The sequence below is a fragment of the Thalassophryne amazonica genome, chromosome 22 (genome assembly GCF_902500255.1).
Source record: "Thalassophryne amazonica chromosome 22, fThaAma1.1, whole genome shotgun sequence".
Classification (NCBI taxonomy): Eukaryota; Metazoa; Chordata; class Actinopteri; order Batrachoidiformes; family Batrachoididae; genus Thalassophryne; species Thalassophryne amazonica.
In genome coordinates, this window is record NC_047124.1 from 8,111,431 (window position 1) to 8,133,570 (window position 22,140).

Sequence of the window (22,140 nt, forward strand, 5' to 3'; positions counted from 1 at the left end):
AGCAGTCACCACAGTTGTTTTCTGTTAGTTTTTTAGCGGTTACCACAGTTAACTTTTCCGTTAGTTTTTTAGCGGTTACCCCACTTAACTTTTCCTTTAGTTTGTCAGCAGTTACCATGGTTAACTTTTCCATTAGTGTGTTAGTGATTACTACAGTTTACTTTTTCACTAGCGTGTTAGCTGTTACCACACTTAACTTTCAATGTGTGGCCTAGCAGTTATGGTAAATGGTACATGGACTGCATTCTATATAGCGCTTTTCCATCTGCATCAGATGCTCAAAGCGCATTACAATAATGCCCCACATTCACCCCGATGTCAGGGTGCTGCCATACAAGGTGTGCACTACACACTGGGAGCATCTAGGGGACTAAGGGCCCTTAGTGATTTTCTGGTCAGGCTGCAATTTGAACCAAGGATCTTCTGGTCTCAAGCCCAACGCTTAACCACTGGACCATCGCTGAGTTATCAAAGGTAACTTTGAGGTTCACTGTTTCCACCACTAATCTTTAAATGTTTGAGATGGTACTTGTTTTTTTTTTGTTTTTTTTTTGGCCTAGTCGTGCGTGACACCTTAAAGAGGACACGGGCTGTTTGCCAAAAGTCCCAAGAGCCGGCAGAGACTCTCTCAGAGACAAATTATAGGTACGGAGGCACTGGGCTTCAGAGTTGGATGCTTAGGACGTCCCTGTAGGATTTTCGCAACAACGGCCTTGCTATCACCCCCCACCCCCCCCACCCCCCCGATAAGCACCTTGGGATCTCGGTGACAATGACGAGAGGTCTGACGCGTTTGTGTGAGAGGAACGCAGACAAATGAGTAACAAATGACGCAGCCTTGAGGGAGCCGGAGAGGCAACAAAATAAGGGGGGAGATAAGAGAGATGTGGACACACACACACACACACACACACACACACACACACACACACACACACACACACACACACACACACACACACACACACACACACAGACTTACACTTTGTTCAAACATATGGCGTACAACAGCTCCACAATCTCGCATATCCTCTTGGGCTGAGTTTAAGATGAGTTCAATTTCATTTCAAATGAAAACCCGCGTGTGAAATTTATTTCGGATGCTGCTGTACCTTCGCTTGCGCGCTGCACAGATTATATCTGTTGATTATTTCCCGGATGAACGGCAGTTAGTCTGTTTTTGATTACCTTCATCTGTGCGAGGCTTTGATCACAAAGGAAATACAAGATCAAACCCTTGTAACGCCATCTGTGCACGTTAGCACGGAGCTAAAAGCATCTTGTATGTAACTTTATGGGGAAAAATAGGTTTGTCGTGATCCTCGAGCTGAAGCCACCGTTGTGGCAGATAACATAAAAGAGATAATGGCAAAGTAAATTGAAACTGTTCATCAAAGTGCACATCTCAGATCTTCTTTCCTGGCAATCACATGGGTCTTTTTTCATTGAGTGCAATTGCCTTCATTTATAAATAAATACAGAGGCTCCAAAGTGCCACTTTAAAGCATTTTAAAAAATTGTTATACATTGTGCTTCCACAGTACCTCAAAAGTGAAGCCTCATCGTACATTAAAATTTCATTGGTCTAGTTTGCTTCTGAACACTAGAAATCTTTTGGCGTGTTGCAAGACTGGACATACAAATACTTTATTTGCGGGATTCCACAAAGAAGCATGCTCGAACCTATGATATTTTCTTTGTTTAAGATCTGTGTGTGTATTTTTTTCTGCCATTTCTGCAACAATCGTGAGTTGAGGAATTTGATGTAAAGAGCATACACTTCACAATTTACAAAACTGTGCAGCAATGTAGTATTTTGTTTTTAACAATTATAAACAAACAAACAAAAGTTTGCATGGGGAAATGTCAGCTTTCAAATGCAGCATTCATTTTTTATAGAAATAATTTGAAATAAGTGCAGCAAATGCAGCCACCATAATAACATGGCTAATGCTAGCAATATATGAATAGATGCAAAGCAGAAGAAATGTTCTCTCATGTCTCTGTGATGACAGTTCTGTGATGATAAACTTTACGCAAAAGAATGAGGCAGTAAGGCTGCAGAGCACACGGTTGTGATAATGTGAACACACCTTTATGCAGATGATACCCAACTTTATATCTGTCTTTCCTGCTGACCCTAATGTTTACTAATATCAACTTTGTGATGGGAAATTAAATTAAACTAACACTAATACAGTAGTGTTCAGAATAATAATAGTGCTATGTGACTATAAAGATTAATCCAGGTTTTGAGTATATTTCTTATTGTTACATGGGAAACAAGGTACCAGTAGATTCAGTAGATTCTCACAAATCCAACAAGAGCAAGCATTCATGATATGCACACTCTTAAGGCTATGAATTTGGGCTATTAGTAAAAAAGTAGAAAAGGGGGTCTTCACAATAATAGTAGTGTGGCATTCAGTCAGTGAATTCGTCAGTTTTGTGGAACAAACAGGTGTGAATCAGGTGTCCCCTATTTAAGGATGAAGCCAGCACCTGTTGAACATGCTTTTCTCTTTGAAAGCCTGAGGAAAATGGGACGTTCAAGACATTGTTCAGAAGAACAGTGTAGTTTGATTAAAAAGTTGAATGGAGAGGGGAAAACTTATACGCAGGTAAAAAAAATTATAGGCTGTTCATCTACAATGATCTCCAGTGCTTTAAAATGGACAAAAAAAAAAAAAAAAAAAAAAAACAGAGACGTGTGGAAGAAAATGGAAAACATCCATCAAAATGGATAGAAGAATAACCAGAATGGCAAAGGCTCACCCATTGATCAGCTCCAGGATGATCAAAGACAGTCTGGAGTTACCTGTAAGTGCTGTGACAGTTAGAAGACGCCTGTGTGAAGCTAATTTATTTGCAAGAATCCCCCACAAAGTCCCTCTGTTAAATAAAAGACGTGCAGAAGAGGTTACAATTTGCCAAAGAACACATCAACTGGCCTAAAGAGAATTAGAGGAATTTTTTTGTGGACTGATGAGAGTAAAATTGTTCTTTTTGGGTCCAAGGGCCGCAGACTGTTTGTGAGACGATCCCCAAACTCTGAATTCAAGCCACAGTTCACAGTGAAGACAGTGAAGCATGGTGGTGCAAGCATCATGATATGGGCATGTTTCTCCTACTATGGTGTTGGGCCTATATATCACATACCAGGTATCATGGATCAGTTTGGATATGTCAAAATACTTGAAGAGGTCATGTTGCCTTATGCTGAAGAGGACATGCCCTTGAAATGGGTGTTTCAACAAGACAATGACCCCAAGCACACTAGTAAACAAGCAAAATCTTGGTTTCAAACCAACAAAATTAATGCCTCGCAGATGTGAAGAAATCATGAAAAACTGTGGTTATACAACTAAATACTAGTTTAGTGATTCACAGGATTGATAAAAAAGCAGTTTGAACATAATAGTTTTGAGTTTGTAGCATCAACAGCAGATGCTACTATTATTGTGAACACTACTGTATACCACTGTTAGGGTCTTACAACAGCACCAATACTACTACTACTACTAATAATAATAAATTATCATTATTTATCATTATTGTCTGTTTGTTCTCTTATTCGTCCCAGGTCCATTGATCAATTTCCACCAAAGTTGATATATGGATGAAGCTCCCCCCCAACACACACACACACACACACTCCCCACCCCCTACAAAAAAATTGCTCTTGCGGTGTTTGTTTTAGTAAAGGTATATGTGGGGTAAAATTGTTAAAATTTATTTACACTTCAATTTACACCAAGCCTGGCACACATAGGGACGTGCCTGTCCATCGGTTGGTCAACTCCTCCCTGGTCCAGGTCATTTTTTGTTGATTTATACCAAAGCTGGTATGTCAATAACTTAATTTATGCTGGAAACCGTCAATGAATTTGATCAAATGGGGCACACAAGGGTGGATTCCAGAACTGTCCCAGAAAGGTCAGCCAGAGATCAGTCATAGCCCTGACTGTCTTCATGTCCACAAGTGCGATTGCCTGGTAACAAGTAGTTTCTCCTCACCTTCTGCTTTTATTGTGGTAACTGTCCTCCAGGGGAATGCAAGTACGACTTCCAGGCTTGGGGAGAGTGTGATCTGGCAACGGGCAAGAAGAACAGGACAGGTGTGCTGAAGCGAGCGCTCATGGATGCAACCTGTGCTACTACTGTCACAGCCACTAAGCCCTGTGGGAAAATCCCCAAAACCAAGCTCCAAGGTGAGTTCATGCAAACGACTCATCGCCGGCTCAAATCAGGATCCACTGTCATCCGGTGTGAGGTATTTTGCACCTGTTAGCAGAGGCTGAATATTTGACTTTTCTGTTTTGGAAACAGTCAAAGCAGAATGAAATGAAAAAGCAGCAGAAGCGGAGATAAATATTTCATGAAGAATATTGTTGGCCATGTCTGACCGTAAACAGAATAATGAGCATTTCATAAGATGCAGATTTCAAAGGAGTTGAAAAGCCTTTTTGGGCAAGTTCAAAAGCTCAAAGTGTTTATACTTATATTTAGACTCCAGGATGTCAGATGACTTTAAATTAGTTTAACTTAAAAGCAATGAAGAGATAATTAAAAGAAAAAATTCCAAATCAGCGTAAACAGTTACAGGGACTATTAGATTAGTTGGTTTGTTTAATTAATTATAGCTAAAGGGGTGTTTACACACAGCGTGTCTCAATTTCTTTATCTGAAATACTGATTTTCCATCTTGACAAGCCTGGATATTTTGAGCTGAGGATTGTTTATTTGTAAATCTCTGTGATTTTTAGTCTGGAAGGCAAAATGATTTATTTATTTTAGCATTTATTTATTTTAACTTGGCATCAACAGATCAACATCATGTTTCAGTAAACTTTTTTTGCACAGTTTTTAATTCCGAAAGCCCAAATTTAGAAAATCTTAAGCGGCTGATTCTGGTTAAAAATCTTGTTGGAGAAATGCCGAAGAACGTTCGCTCCAATGGTCCGCGGGTCCAGCTCAGCAGAGGGCGATGTTGTGCTGGTGAAGCTCGACATTTGGCGGCGGTCCACTGACTTACTTTTGGATGTAATTCAAATATCACCATCAGATGGCGGGTGCATTGGTCGTGTAGCTGGGTGGAGCTGATCGTTGACTCAGCGTTTGAGATTTTGGGCGACGTAGCCAATAGAAACTCAGTGCAACTTTGAGATTTTGTCACTTGCTACTGATGCGTCGTTGAGACAGGTTTGACAAATTTGTGTCTTCATGCCAACAGATCCAGAGGAGGTGGTGTATCCGGTCAAGCCTCCGACGTTGGCCAGCACCGGTCACAGGAGGGGAACAGTGTAGCAACGGCGTACTAGTGCGGGTGACATAGCAGTATAAGTCTTGCCAGTATTTTAGCATAAACGCCAAGGCTTTTAAGCATGTTGAAAAATTGTCCGTGACCACCACAAACATCAGTTGCCAGAATCAGTTTAGCTCCTGTGAACTGATGGACTTCAGCGCTGGTCAAAAAGCGCCCGCTTCTCGCAACATGTTTTTTTTTTTATTTTGCTATTTATAATCTTCCCTTTCTACTCTAACTATAACCGTAGCATAAGTGCTCCATATCTCACGCCATTTTGTGATTCAGCTTCATGAAATATACATTAATCTATTGGTTCGTGATACTGTCACGAAAAGTGCCACATTTTCATAACGGGAACACGAATACATTCTGTGACGGAAGCACAAAATGAAAACTGATAGAGGGAGTGGGGGGGTAGTGTTAGGGTTAGGGGCAGGGTTAGTAATTGTAAGATAAAAAAACCTGTCAAGAAAATGTGACTCCTTTCATGATGGACTGCATGAAAAAAAACTTGAGACTACGTTGCGTAAGTGTGTACCCTCCCCAAACGTTAACCATGACCCCCCAGACCCCCCTTTCACATTTTGTGCCCCCGTCACAAAATGAATCCATGCCTCCGTTATGAAAAACGCCCCATTTTCATACCTTTGCCAGGAACCCATAGATTAATGTACTTTTCAGGTCCGAGGGGATTTTTTGGACAGTTCACTCGCCTGGCATAAATGTTTAAATGTTGTTGTTAACAGCTCACCCTGCATCCCACATTCAAGTGCTATGTCTTTTTTTTCAGGACAACCTGCACTTTCAGAATATATATGCTATAGTGGTGTTTTTCTAAGTGTAATAAAGGTTTACAATCATAAATAAGAAAGGAAAAAAATAAAGCAGAAAATAATTTTCACAAACATTTATTCAAACACACAGCAAACTATAACAACTAGTTTGAGGTCTTGTACAAAGGGAATTTACAAAATAAATGTTCTAACAGTAAACACAAATACACATTTTGAGCAATATATACAAAATGGTCCATGCGTTTTGTTTGTCTTTATGCCACATCTCAAAGCAATTTCTGTCTGCTATTACACAAGGCTTACAACACAAACTTTTATTTTTATGGAGTTGACTCCCTCTTGGATTGCTTGCAGTGACACTCTTTGGTCCACCACGTGAGGCTTTATGAGACCCTCTTATGCGCTTTTACACATGGAGCCAACAGCCAAAGGGCTGTTCAGACAGCATTCACATCCCAAAGAGTAACATATCGCTGCTTCTAACAATCTTTGGGATACCATGTGAGACTGCTCTGCCCTACGATTGGATACTGGAAAACCATGTGACGGTGAACCAATTCCGATTGGACACTCACATTCCTCACGTCATTACACAGCTTCTATGAGGAGTACAAACATGGTGGATGACTGGCTCGAAAGTCCGCGGTGTTCACTTTTTAGCAAAAAAAAAGAGAAGTAAATTTCTATGTCATATCATTAAAAAGTAATTTATAATTTTGTAAAACTTGTACTCATCCATCGTATACGAGAGGGTTAATACTATTATTTTCAATATACTTGCAATTGTTAATTTTAGGGATTTAATTAATAATGTTTCATTTGATTTAATTGCAGATAACTACAATATCGTTTTGCACTTAATCGACAAATGTTATGTGGAAAAAGTTACCTTAACTTTATCAATTAAATTCAACATTTTATTTCTTAGAGTGTGGGTTGCAAACGCAAGTGTGAACGGGCCATAAATTGAATAAATTGTGTTCTGAGATACAAAATTCTCAACCAAACTTGGCCAGGAGAGACTTAAGCTCGCCCGAAACTGACGGATACTTTCCTGATCCTGAGGTCTTTGTATAACCTATATTTTAGTTCCCAATCAGGACACCTCTGGAATACAGGAGCTGGACTTTGGGTGGAAAATGAATGTTTCACTGGAAGTGGAGCGTCAAGAACGCACAGTTTCATTTTTGAAAGTCTCTAGTCACAGATTTGAAAATATTCTTTAAAAAACACAATGAAATAGGTACGTTTTTGTTTTAAATTGAAATCAGCACTACGTGGACTTCTTGACAGCGGTGATGAAGACGTCCCCTGAAGTGAGTCAGTGGCCTTTGCTAATTCGATAAACGAAGAGGTAATTGACTCACTGTGAGCGTCTCTTTGTCCAAACAGGATTAAAACGACTGCATAGTTGCGGCCGCGGCGGTCATAAAGCTGGACTTTGTCGCGGGCGGCAGATGACACGCAGACGGTGTTTACTCAACCTCGCTGTCATCTGCTCAAACAAAAGTCAGACAGGTGCAGACGAACGTTTACACAAACGCACGTCGCGAGTGTTTGAAGTCACCTTTTACAGCAGCAAGTCTGCAGCCGTTTCCTCTGCTGTTTGTTTGAAGATTTTATGCCAAACGCTATTTGACTTTTGAAGGAGGACTCTATTAAATTTTTCACGCGGTAGCCCATCATTAATGCAGTGTGACAGGATGTCCCTTTAGGAGCTTTTTGCACTTGTTGGCGGTGATTTGAAGCGTTCAGCGTACAGGACAAATGCTAATCAGGGAAACACATAGATGGTTAATCTTTGGGCATTTTCAGTCAGGCTTCGGGATTGAAAGTATCCTTTTGCAGAAATGGACTTTTAACCTCAGAAATGTTTGACAAACATTGTGACTGCTACAACAACTGATACTAAACCTAAGCCCTCACTCAAACCCAAATTATTATAGAAGAATTTATGATACTATCATTTGGATTAGATTAGACAGAACTTTATTGATTCCTTGGGAAGACTCCCTCGGGGAAATTGAGGTTCCAGCAGTATTGTATAGCAGCACACAGGGTAAGAAGCACACAAAGTATCAAAAGTGGAAAAAAGAACAGTTTGCAAATATAAATATAAATACAACTACACAATATAAATACCAGACATACCGATCAATACTGCTTTACTGGCTATGACGGTTCCTCTCCTTCCTGTCCCCTGTCTTCCTGTTACTCCTCCTTCTCCTGAGTGAGGAGTTGTACAGTGTGATGGTCTGAGGGACAATGGAGTTTTTCAGTCTGTTGGTCCTGCACTTGGGAAGGAGCAGTCTGTGGCTGAAGAGACTCCGCTGGTTGCTGATGACGGTCTTTGTCCAGTGTTGAGCAATGTTTGTCTGTTTGTTTGTCACATAGCATAGCAGTCACATAGCAGATTTTGACCAAACTTGGTTGGATGAAGGTCTTGGATGAAACCTGGATGATTGTTGACTTTAGAATGGCTTTTGAAGGGGTAGTTTTGGAAAAGGTCAAGGTCTTTGGTTCAAAGGTGAAGAATTAGATTTTCAGTTTGTCAAAGGTCAATCAAGTACATTGAGGAGAAACTTTAAACGTTTGAGCCCCCCTCCCATTTAGCCCAAATAAGGCACATATTTTTCAGTGGGTTTTGGTGATGTCATAGACAGACATGACTTTGACCCTAGTGACTGATCTGTGGCTACTATCTGTTTGTTGGCCAACCTCTCCCAAGACCTGTTGTTGATTTCTACCAAACATGGTTGAATGAAGAAGAAGTAGTAAGTCCTGAGACCCCGTTGGTGCCGGTGCTCATCTCTGAATTCTATAGCGTCAAGTCTAAGGACACGGGCAGGTAAAACCCAGGTCTACATATTGACAGGCCAGCTCCTTGTCCACTCAGCTACCAGCTCTACAGGTGAAGGATGAAGGCTGACCCCAGAATAGCCATTAAAGAGTTCATTCTTGTAAAGGTCAAGGTCATTGAGGTTAAAGTTCAAAAATTTGATTTTCAATCTAATTTCCATCAAACGTGTCACACATACAGAGGTGGATTCTGAAATTGCCCAGGCAAGGTTAAATTTCTTAAAAATCAATCAAGGTCATTGCAGTGAAAATTGGGATTTCCCCACAATTACACCAAACGTGCCACACCTATGTCAAATGTACCAGGCAATGTCAAATTTAGCAGAAGTCAATCAGCGGGGTCAAACCCATGGTCATGTCTGTCTGTTTGTCTATTTGTTGACCTACCTCTCCTAGGTCCTTTGGCCAATTTCTAACAAGCTTGGTATGTTGATGAAAGTCAACTGTGGAACTTCTGTTGAAAGGTTAACTTTGACAAAGGGCAAAGTCAAGGAATATGATTTTGAACGCGCTGTAGACCGACTTTTGAATGCATCATGTGGGTGGATTCCAGAATGGTCCATGAATAACAATTGTTCTCTGGGGCTGAAATATTTACAGTATCATGAACGTATTGTTACTTGCCCTGCGATAGACTCCCTAGGGTGTACCCTACCTCTTACCCTATGGCTGCTGGGATACTCTACAGCTCCGCAACTAGAAAATGAATGAGTGAATGAATGTTGCTACTTGTTTACTTAGTGACTGGTCTGTGACCACACGCCGTCGTGAAATGTAGGTGTACCGAGGGCAGCAGATAAGGGCACAAATAAATGTACATTTGTACTTAAAAGCATGGTCGGCTAGATCCCAATAACTGTGTACTGGAAGGACGGCGGCTAAAAAAGGATGATGGGAATTCTGTGAAACCAATTCAAGTGATCTATAGTAATTTAGAACCTGCAAGAATTCCCTACATCAGCAAGTTTTAAGCGCCTACCCCCCGTTCTACTAACAGGTCAGGTCTGGAACCACACTACGGGCTCCTGGATGGTATCCACCCAGGCAGACAGCCTGACCATCTGCTAAAGTGTGCAGAAAATAAGTGTGACAGCAGCATCACAAACTTCCAAAGCAACTGCTGTAATGGTAGCATAATTAAATACAAACAACTACGCCAAGCGTCTCCAACCATCAATGGTAGCACAACCCAACCTGGCAATAATCACCTCTGAAGATGGAGGAGAAAATACAAAAAGGTTATAGTTGTGGTGAAGTGTGCCGCTGCCTCGGTAAATGTCATGGAATCAGTATGACAGCCTAAGAGGTGCGAGACGCGATGGCTAAAGAGAAGTAGCGCAAGGATGACAGCGGTTGAACTGATGGAATGCAGCTTGGACGCGAGAGAGTGAGGTTTGATTTCCCAAGTCTGCCAGTTGGAACAAAAGCCCTGGGAAGCAGAGGAGCTGCTTGGAAAAAAAGATTTGTAGGGAAAAGGAAATTATGTGTCAGGGGATGGCAGTGATACAGTCAACAGCAGCAGCATCATATGGCTCATGGAAAAAATAGTGAATGTTTGGCTGCAGTCTGAGTGAGCTAGCCTGCGGCTGGGAGTCGCAATCTGCTCTGCCAAATCTACAATTCTGAACGGCCACCTTGGGTTTGGGAGATAGGTTCCCCCTGGCTGCAGCAGGTCCATAACGCCAAGGTGGCACCTGCCATTTGTACATTCGATTTTTAGACAATACTAAGAGGCACCTGGGGAGATACGGGATTCAGACCAGGTGAAACAGACAAAGAGTGACAGAAATAAAATGGCACAGAGAAATCTCAGCATCCCCTGCTTCCTTTTTGAGGAGAACACAGCCGACGATCACACGGGGGAGCGTTTGGATGCCAGAGTCAATTTTCAGCTCCAACAAAAGCCTTTGAAAAGACAAATCTGGCATCTTTGGAAACAGTTTCAATTGCTGGAGTTGGATGGATAGCGGCTGGGATTCTGGTTTCTAAATGAAGGAAGTGCATTCATTGTCAGGCAGATTATTATTACCTCGGCTCAGATTGTTGTCATTATGAATCTCTACCAGAGACAATGTGCACGTAGACCAGCGTCACATGATGTGCAAATGCAGCAGAAAGCACTCCAGCGTTGTACGAGGGACCCTTAATTCACATATAGGGCAGAGAAACCAATGCTTTTCTCCATCATTCGCCTCCAGGGACTCAAACAGGCTGCCAGAAACAACAGGAGAAAAAGGAAAAAAATAGAAGAAAAGCAGTGGAATGAATGAAAACAAGCACCCGAACGGAATGGAAGACTAATTCCTGGAGTTGCATGGGCGAGAGTGCTTGCGTGTCAAAATCTTAATGCCTGCGGAAGTTTTCAAATGCATGACAAAAACAGATTTACAGACGATGCCTCGAATACTAAAAGGTTCAACCTCAACAGAATTCCAGACAGCTAAACCAACCTGTTTTTTGTTTTTTTTTTGCTTCTCAGAATGTTGGGCTGGTATGACGTTGAAGGATGTGTAAGTGATGGAGGTTGTTTTTGCATTTTCATTTCATTAAATTAATTCTAGATTGGCGTGCATGTAGAGACTGTCCTTTCAAGTCAATTTACTTATTACTGGTTTTCTAACCAGAACTCAAACTTGCAAGAGAACAAACTCCTAGTCTTTAGGGGCTCGGTGTGTTCAGCTTTATTGTGTGACAGTTGGATGATAACCTTTGACTGAAAGCAATGGCTGGATGTTGCCTTTGGAGTATCCTTGGGTAGGACTGGAATGATGTTTTGTCAAACTGGAATGATGTTTTGTCAAACACACAAAATGAAGATTATTAATAGTACTGCGAGGGAGCTTTAGCTAAGACATTTCGGTCATTTGGCGTGTTTGTCTGGTTCTTCTCTAGAGAGCAGGGGCATCACTTATGAAGACCTTAGTGGGTGGAAAATCTAAATGAATAGAAAGCAAGAAGAAAATATAGAATTGAAATAAGTACTATCTAAGCCTATTCTGAAGACGTTGGAACCTTTCTCTAGATGGGAGCAACTGAAACTCACCAAAGATGAATGAGTAAGTCCTATATAGGCTTTGAGCCCCATTGGTGTTGGTGCTTATTCCATAGTGTGAAGTGGATGGGAGTCTGCCACTCCCCCTGGATGGGACAACCAGTCAGTCACAGATTACTTCCTCGGCCAAGGTTGCGACTGAAGAGCACAGACAGGTTGCGTGGCCGGGAATTGAGCCTAGGTCTGTTTGTTGGTAGCCCATCTCCTTATCCCAATATCCCACTGATCTACCTGTTCTGTTAATGGAAAGTAGCTGCCATAAAAAGGATGGACAGTTCTGACTGGTTGGTCTTCTGTAAGGTCTGTAAGACGTTGACAAAACATTGGGGATTCCTGTACTTCATTTTTTCTTCATTTGTTTAAAAAATAAATGTACAAAAATCTAAAAAAAACTTTTCACTTTCTCATTATGGGGTACTGTGAGTAGAATTTTGAGGAAAAATAATTTCATTCCTTTTGGAATAAGTCTGTAACATAAAAATATGTGGAAAAAGTCAAACACTGTGAATACTTTCTGGATGTACTGCATGCCCCTGCTCATGTCTATTTGGTGTATAATTTTATAGGAGAGGGGAGAATGAAGTCCAGAAATGATTTGTATGATGACAGAGGGGTGCTCGTCCACTACACCACCGAGAAATGGTTTCAATCATGTGAGATGTTCTTTAGTTATTGTGCAGAAACAAAAACTTAAATGTTTACAGACAAATGCCCAAATGGACGGACGCCTGGACGGGATGCTCAAGCATCTTTAGTACTGGAATTAAAAGCTGTCCATAAATGCAGTTTTGTCCAATTCCACAAATAAGTCCAGGTCTGTGTCCTAATGGACGGACAGGGTGTAGTAGGTTCATGAAGGAGCGCTGCAGTTGGATTTCCATTGATCATTCCTGTGTGTTCCTCTGCACTGTTTGGAGTCTCTGTGCTTTACTTTAGCGACAGCATGCAGTGATTTTTTTTTATTATTATTTCAAATGTGACACGTCCTATTTTGTATAAAGTGGGTTTAGCAGTGAGCATAAACAAAAGCGATGTGGGAGGATCTAAATTTAGTGACGAGTGCAGCAGGAATGTGCTTTGGATCAGGTACTCGATCTAAACAAAAGGGTGTGGATTAGACAAGCTGACATCTATGTTCAACATGTCAGCAGATGAAAAGCTCTTTTTTATTGCCTGCATACTTTCTCTGGGGCTTCCTCACTTTTTCTGACTATGTCTGATGGTGAGACTTTGCTCTTACCCAAAGTATGTTTGAAAGGATTTCAGAAATTTTTTTAACCAAACTTTAAAGCTACAGTCTGTAGAATTTAGTGGCATCTAGTGGCATCAGTGTCACCATTAATGGTTTTGTTTCCCTTCATGATTCAGTTTCTTTGGTGATGAGGATTCATGCTCCTTTGTTTTCTCTTGTGATAAATATGTATGATCCTCTGTTTCAAAAAGATTCTCAAATTCTTGAGTCTGAGCAGCCAGTAGAACAACCGCTGGTTTCTCTTCTTTGGTCTTTTGGTCTTGCTGCAAAATGCAAAAGAGTCTCATGGGCCCCGTTCAGATTGGGGTTGGAAACCCAACTCCAAGTGGATTCACTCTGGATTGCTTTCCACATTCACACTTGTTTTTCAAATCTGCGTCCAAACTTAATGGGCTCAAACCGAAAGAGGTGTGTCTGGAAGTGGGAGTGTGTGTTGGGATCCACACGTGACAGGACAGGTGTGTGTTCTAGACATGTGTGACACATGGAAGAGAATGCACCTGGAGGATTTTCTTGGTGAGAATGCACCGCCATTGTAGCCATACAGAACGCCACCACAGTGGATAGACTGGGTGCATGGATGTAGTGAGGAATTTTGATGTCATGATCCCCAAGCTATCTGGATTGTAGCCACATTTTTGTTCAGACCTCAGTGAATCTCGCTCAAATCTGGCTCAACCTACCTCTGATCAGAAAACAATCTGCCTTAAATCTGATTGGCGCCATATTCAGAAAAACACGTATCTGCCTTGAGCCGGATTGCCAACTCCAGTCTGAATGGGGTCTTGGAATACTGAATCAACATGGCGGCCACCATGGGGCACCTGCTTCCTTGTAGATATGAACACTCACGCTAATCGTTTGATAATACAACGTCATTGTTGAAGGTAATTTATATGCTAATGCACAGGTTATTAATGCTACATTCCAGCTCCGTTAGCTAATGTCCTTAAATTCTGCACACTATAGCTTTAAGAGCACAAGTAATACCTCAAATACTCCCAACTCGACTGAGGCGCCCTGCCAATGACAAACAACCCAGCAACAAATGGCTAGCCAGTAGCTAACTAGCTACACTGCTCTGGGTTGCACTGTCTTCCTGTCTAACAGAGCAGAAAGGGAATCCACGCACCATGACTTCTCTTACAGCTGCCAGTTAGCGGCGCACTGTTGCGGGAAGCTGATAAAAATGTTTCTTCACGGCCACAGAATCGATCCCCGAGGGAGGATAGCGGCGCATGTGCTCGGAGTCATTGCGTGAGCGCCCGCGCTCCAGCAGAAAAGATTAATTAAAGCTCGTAGGGTTGATCATGACAATCTGACAAAGGAGCAGGGGCGTTTGTCACCGAGACAAAGAGATTAATTTGCCGAAGCATCGCCGTTAGCGCACAACTCATCAATATAAACAGCGTGGGCGCTAACTCTGTTTGTTCTCTTCCCACAGACTCAAAGAAACAAAAGAAGGAAGGCAAGAAACGAGAGCGCACCCAAATGGACTAATGAGGTTGTTCGTCCCAGGGAGGGAAGAAGAAGAAGAGGGCACAAAGACGCACGCTGCCCGATTCCAACGTGATTCCTCTTTGCTTGTCCTGTAGGTTGGCGGTAGAATCCTAGAGCTATACAACTTGTAGTGGCAACGTGTTTTACTTTTTATTCTTTCTAGAACCTGATAAGAAACAACTTGTATAGTCAATTTAATACTCTGTGATACCAATAATGAATATGGAAACCATTTGTTTGCTAGCGCGCTTGCCTAATGATGTTTCTGGAGAACAAATTGGAGAGGATTTGTTTTCCAAGTTGTTTTGTCTAACTCTAATTTGGAAAAGTCTTCGGTCCGTGCCCCGACTTAATGAAGCTCAAAGCAAAGCTCGAAATATTGCCACCTAATTGAGCGAAAACAAATGAGAGCTTTTTTTGTTTGTTTTAAGTGACTCAAGTTAATGGGAGCTCCTGAATGTCCCCATCACGCTTTTGCATGATATTTTTTTTCCCTTTTATTTTAATGGAAAATAAATAGAATATTTCTGTCTGGAGACTGCATGGAAAATCTGATGGACCTATGTGCAAAATGTTTGTTAGCTGGGAATATTTTTGTTCCGCCACTCTGCCGTACCTCTGTTTACACACCCACTAATTTTTACACTTCAGCTTGTGGCTGCACACAATTAAAGTTCTCCGTTTGTAATTTTCAGTTGGAGCTAACATCCTCCTTGTTTTATGTTATATTTCCAAAAATAAAAATGAGAAAAATGGTAGAAAAAAATGCGTTGTTTGTTTTGTGCAACCTCCAAGTAAAAAAAAAACTTGTGTGGGAGAAGTGATTTGAGTGGAGTCATGTATGAACCCGGCCAAATATTTATATGTGCCATTGTGATGATATTGTTAATCAGAAAAAAATGTGTCAGGTTTTCTCCTATCAGTTAAAAAAATAAAAAATTAACCCAAAGTTATGTGGGGTCAATTATAATCCTGGAAATATACAGTAGTGTTCAGAATAATAGTAGTGTGGCATTCAGTCAGTGAGTTCATCAATTTTGTGGAACAAACAGGTGTGAATCAGGTGTCCCCTATTTAAGGATGAAGCCAGCACCTGTTGAACATGCTTTTCTCTTTGAAAGCCTGAGGAAAATGAGACATTCAAGACATTGTTCAGAAGAACAGTGTAGTTTGATTAAAAAGTTGAATGGAGAGGGGAAAACTTATACGCAGGTGAAAAAAATTATAGGCTGTTCATCTACAATGATCTCCAATGCTTTAAAATGGATAAAAAAAAAAACAAAAAACAGAGAGGCGTGGAAGAAAATGGAAAACAACCATCAAAATGGATAGAAGAATAACCAGAATGGCAAAGTCTCACCCACTGATCAGCTCCAGGATGATCAAAGACAGTCTGGAGTTACCTGTAAGTGCTGTGACAGTTAGAAGACGGCTGTGTGAAGCTAATTTATTTGCAAGAATCCCCTGCAAAGTCCCTCTGTTAAATAAAAGACGTGCAGAAGAGGTTACAATTTGCCAAAGAACACATCAACTGGCCTAAAGAGAAATGGAGGAATATTTTGTGGACTGATGAGAGTTAAATTGTTCTTTTTGGGTCCAAGGGCCGCAGACAGTTTGTGAGACGACCCCCAAACTCTGAATTCAAGCCACAGTTCACAGTGAAGACAGTGAAGCATGGTGGTGCAAGCATCATGATATGGGCATGTTTCTCCTACTATGGTGTTGGGCCTATATATCACATACCAGGTATCATGGATCAGTTTGGATATGTCAAAATACTTGAAGAGGTCATGTTGCCTTATGATGGAGAGGACATGCCCTTGAAATGGGTGTTTCAACAAGACAATGACCCCAAGCACACTAGTAAACCAGCAAAATCTTCATTCCAAACCAACAAAATTAATGCCTCGCAGATGTGAAGAAATCATGAAAAACTGTGGTTATACAACTAAATACTAGTTTAGTGATTCACAGGATTGCTAAAAAAGCAGTTTGAACATAATAGTTGAGTTTGTAGCATCAACAGCAGATGCTGCTATTATTGTGAACACCCCCTTTTCTACTTTTTTTTTTTTTACTAATAGCCCAGTTTCATAGCCTTAAGAGTGTGCATATCATGAATGCTTGGTCTTGTTGGATGTGTGAGAATCTACTGAATCTACTGGTACCTTGTTTCCCATGTAACAATAAGAAATATACTCAAAACCTGGATTAATCTTTTTAGTCGCATAGCACTACTGTTGTTCTGAACACTACTGTATGCATGTTTTAACATTACATTACATATAAAAATCAATAATTAATTATAACATTTTAGAAATATCAATTATGTATGTATGTAGATGGCCTATTATATAGATTATGGAAAGAGTATTGTATGATAAACACAAATAGAGTCACTAAAAAAGTATAAAATATAACTAAAATAGTTTGGTTTGTTGGTTGTAACAAATTATTGCAATTAAAGTGTGCAGGTACGAGACACTGGTGCGCCAACTTGGAGGGACTAAGACAAAATCCAGTACTACTACTAAGTAGTAGTAGTAGTACTACTACTTAGTACTACTAAGTACTACTACTACCTTTGGTGTCATGCTGTGATTATCAGTATTGTATTCATGTTTTTACTTTCTGAGCTTTTGCAGAGTTTCCACCAAAAATCAAATTCCACACAAAGATAAATTGGACATTTCTTTTTTCCAATAAAAACCTCTCAAAAGTCATAGTACTGCTCACCACATGGTGTTATTGGAGTTTTGAAGTCATGCCACTGCACAGAAATGTCTCATACCTGTAGCCACGTCATTTGTCAAAACAACACAATATCGTCTGCATACAGCATGTGTCGGTGTGACTGGTTTGGTTTTTCATTCCAACAGACAACATTTCCAAACACATTTCATACATTTTATTTGAATTTCATTCTGAGAGAATATGGCACAATAGAACCATTTAATGCGGTTCATTTTACATTGTCATAAAGGTGGCCGGTGATATTAACACTCAGATTGTTTGTCCAGAACAAATAATGAAATATGCATAAAAAATTAAATCAATACAATTTTTTAAACTGTACAAGTAGAATATATCGGGGAAAGGGAAAGAATAGAATAAACCAGGGATTCTGAGTGGGAAACATTCAGATAGTAGCTATTAAACACATTTATTTACATTTCAAATTCATCGCAACCCAATTACATACATTGTATATTGTATAGATATATACAATGTAAACAATAGACTGTTAAATTGATGTTTCTATTGGAAGAGAAGCCACAAGCCACAGTGAGTGAATACACAGTAAACACCTACGTACAAAAGCAAATGAAAAATGAACACTTGTATGTATATTTAACACTTGGAGCAAACTGCTGGTTTCTCCTTCTGCGTCTTTTTTTCAACTTTTGTACCATGTGTGCCCCTTAAAATCCAGATGGGTCAAAGAAATCAACTCTCAGCACTTTAGTTGCTCCACAAAACACATTTCCCCCAATATTGCAAACATTATAAAATGAGTCCCAGAAGATACATTTGGCAAACAGTTTCATCTGAAGGTGAACGTGAAGAAATTTACAGGTTAAACTATAACCGAGCCCATGCTTCAGGGCTTTTGTGTCACACAAACTCATTTTAATTTTTGTCCTCCAGCAGGTTTCCACATTTGTTTTCCTCATCTCCAATACTGTCCAAATTCCCTGCCACCTTTCACCTCCGAAGTCCGGATGCAAGTCCTTTATCCGTGTGGGTGATGCTTTTTGTTTTCTGAAGCAACGTGCAAGTGACAATGTACATAAAGTCCTTTTGCAAGACAAGAATCACTTTCTTATCAAACACATGTACACCTTTTGGTTTTAGCTTTTCAAACACTTTTCTAATTACATTTCCTCACATTCTTCAAAATCTTAATTTTCAACAAAAGGAAAAAAATCTTTCTGGCTGTACACTGCACATATTTTAATTTATACTACATCTGTACAATGATAAAATCAACAAAGGTTTACAAAATGTAATAGAAATTGCAGAATATACAGAAATAATCACACAAAGCTGTCTTTGGAAACCTGTTGTTTTTGAAGGACTGTTTAAAGAGGAAGGAGGCGCTGTGTGCATCGTCCCCAGTGTGCATTGTGCTCATTAGTTAACACGATAGTTTGCACAATGTGTAGAGGATGCCTTTAAAAAAAAGTAAAAAAAAAAAAAAAAAAAAAAAAAAAAAAAAAAATATATATATATATATATATATATATATATATATACATATAAAAAAATAATAATCAAACACCACACAGCGAGATGCACTCACTCACACATGACAGTGACAATTTTGATACAATGACAGTGAGAAACTATGATTCTCCACAAGGAAGCACAATTCTGGAACACCAGATAGAAGAAAACAAAACAAAAACCCAATAACCCTCTGCACTACCGGAATATTAGTGAAATATGTCACTGCTGTGGTGGTGCACTTTTTGACTCGTTCCTTCATAGGGTTTGATGTGGTGATTTCAGATTGTTCAGTCTCCAAACCTTAATTTCCTCTCCAACAGTTAAGATGAATATGACAGCAGAAGGAGCTAAAAGCTGAAAAATGTACTGTTTTTGTTTTTTTTTTGTTTTTTTTTGTATGTTGCATGTGTTGTATAATGCAGTTGGCTGAAATGTATCCAAGCCAAAATGCTACACAGCAGCACCAGGAATAATAGAGGTCTCAAAGTAGTGCCCCGGGGGCCACACACATACTCTTTAAAAAAAAAAAAAAAAAAAAAAAAATCCATTTGGCCTATCATATATTTCAAATAATTTTTTCAAAGTTCTATTTACACTTGTTTTTAGACAATCCTTTGATTTTCAAGCAAGCCTTTGAAATCAATATACAAGTAAGATTCACTGCAAAATTGCATTGTTAACTTAACTCAGAGTGTTTAACACTACAAATGTGCCTATATGTGCCCACTGTTTTAAGTGTTATACCTTGGTACTTTTTTTTTTAACACTGACAATGCTATCTGAGTAAAGCAGCTCTTACACTTGGCCCAGAACTCATCCAAGCGGTGCCTCAGCACTGCCTATTAAGGTCAACACAACACGGGAAGCGTTGGTTGGTTTGGAAAACATTTAAAATTTTTGGGAACCCGGCTCAGCTCCCAGTGTGTCTCAGTGTGTCGGACTTGGATTCATGTGGTAGGCTCGACACACCTCTGCATACAAATTTCTCGCTAAGCGTGGAGAGAATTGTTTTGCATTATCAACATTTGAGGATGGAAAGTACACCAAGTTCACTTCAAGCTGAACTGAGTTGCGCCGGGTAGAGTCAAGCTCAAGAGGGGTAAAAAAAAAAGACTGACCTTGACTTTTTGCCAAGCAGTGCGCCTGGTCTGGAGGACTCGGGACTAAATAAGGCCAAGCGAGAGCTGCTTGTGGGAATTTAGCCAAGGTGTGCAGAGTTTTAGCTCTGTCCATTATTGTGCCAAACTTGGCCGGTTGCAAAAGCATGTTTTTTATTTCCTAAGCCACGTGAAACAACACAACCTTAACGCTATACACTGATGTGCCTCAAACACTGGAAACGCAACACTCAAAAAAATTCACTGTGTAGAAACGTGAGTCTGAGACACATCTTCTACAAACGCCACAGTAACGACACATGAGGGATTTTGGGATAGAAGAGCAATTTGTTGATCACTGTCACAGTAAGGCACTTCAGATTGCTCTGTACAATCTGGCGATATATTTCTGTTGAAGTTCTCACGCTACATTTTCAAGAAAACAAGATCTCTGCGAATGACGGATTACTCTCAACAATATTCCGAGAAATCGGAATCCGTCGCCGTTAACCATTACGTCATCCTGTGTGTCCTCCGTAACAGGTTAGCCCTTTGACATTAGCCGTGTGAAGAAGAGCCCAGCTAGCTCTGACGGCACAACTACAGAGATGAACATCAGAATGTACTGCATTGATTTAAAAACAAGAACAACAACAACAAAAGTCACCCTATTTGGGGTTTTACGGGTTTGGCGTCTATAATTATTGTCTAAAATACATTAATAACAATGTTCCAAGTTCAGTAATCCAATATGCTTGAAATGCAAAAGCAGGGAAAATATTTTTGTCTCATTTTAATAGTGGCATTAGCTCCACCATTAACGGCATTTTAGAGCAATTCCCATTGTAATCAAATGAAGCTGTAGATAAATATCCGTACCACAGGATTGTTGGTTGATTAAGTAGGAATCGGTGAAAGTGATGCACTGAGCAGTCTTTAAATTACATTGCATTTCACAATATAAATTTAATGCTGCAGCTTGTTCTGTGCAGTCACCAGAAATGGGCTAACTTGCTCAGAAATATGTAAGAGTTAATCTTTAAATGCAATCAAGATTGCCCCATAATTAAGAAAACCTCCTCTAATTCTGTTCATACAGTACATTTAAATTATACCTCATCTGATCTCCGCCTCATCTGGCGGTAATCATTAAATTACAGCTTATCAGTCTCAGTTTGCCATGATGGATAACTCTTGATCAAAAAGTACATTTTAATGGAAAACCAGCAATGCAGCACATGGGATACAATTTATTGTATAAAAATGCAAAAATTTGTAGCAACTGGTTTGATTTCCTCAAACATTAAAAACTTGTGAAACATGCACGTTTCAAAACCACTGCATGTTGTGTTTATGTAAATGAGGTCACAAGATGTGATGGTTACTGTGGAGGGGGTGTGGTCAGTGCTGGTTGAGCGACGTAGACAGCTGATGTCCAGCTATGGCGCAGTGCAAGCCGCTGGTGCACCAATGGTTTGACTGAGGTTGGTGACAAGCAGGAGTTTTTTTTTTTTTGACGCACTGCAGACTGGAAGACAGCAAGGTCCAGAAGGTCTGGTCCAGCTAAAGATCAAGGTCAAAGCAGTTTCAGTCTTTTGTTCATGGTAATGAGTCATTCACGTCATCAGCAGAGTCGTCAAGGGAGCCATCAGGAGAGGGTCCATCCCATCATTAGGAGGGACAGCTGCCCTGTCATTAGGAGGGTGCTAACTAGAGCACAATAGGTGCTAATTAGAGCTATTGTTTAGTCACTAGCCGATAGCAGTCTGCCTCTCGGTAGGATGGGTCTGGTTAGGTTTAAAACTCCAGCTTTTGTGACTTCTTTATTATTCTTCTCTACAAGAGTCAAGACAGAAGTCAGACCACCAGAGCAACAATTTTAGCTGAGGAAGCTTCTGTGAATTGAAGCGAAACGTCCTCGCATCAAGCAACCCAGTCCAGTCGAAGATTCAAGCTTCTCTACTATGGAAACCACCTGGACAACTGAGAGCCTTCACAGAAACCAGCTAAAAAGAGGAGTCATTCTGGAAAGCCGACACTATAGGGCA

At 40.3% G+C, this 22,140-nt stretch overlaps 1 protein-coding gene and 1 long non-coding RNA gene across 3 annotated transcripts in view; one reads left to right on the forward strand and one right to left on the reverse strand.

Moving 5' to 3' along the window:
• Positions 1 to 15,161, forward strand: part of ptn (pleiotrophin) — an 85,461-nt gene extending 70,300 nt beyond the window's left edge. For both annotated transcript variants that reach the window (XM_034162923.1, XM_034162924.1), the window contains exons 4-5: positions 4,050 to 4,211; positions 14,710 to 15,161. In XM_034162923.1, coding sequence (XP_034018814.1) covers positions 4,050 to 4,211; positions 14,710 to 14,765 — 218 coding nt within the window. In that variant the 3' untranslated portion in view covers positions 14,766 to 15,161. The remainder of the gene's footprint in view (positions 1 to 4,049; positions 4,212 to 14,709) is intronic.
• LOC117503704 lies at positions 109 to 21,969 on the reverse strand. The gene is made up of 3 exons (XR_004558642.1): positions 21,959 to 21,969; positions 11,611 to 11,612; positions 109 to 352 (listed from the first exon to the last, which is right to left on the reverse strand). It is a non-coding gene; the product is annotated as an uncharacterized LOC117503704 (long non-coding RNA).
• Positions 21,970 to 22,140: the final 171 nt, after the last annotated feature.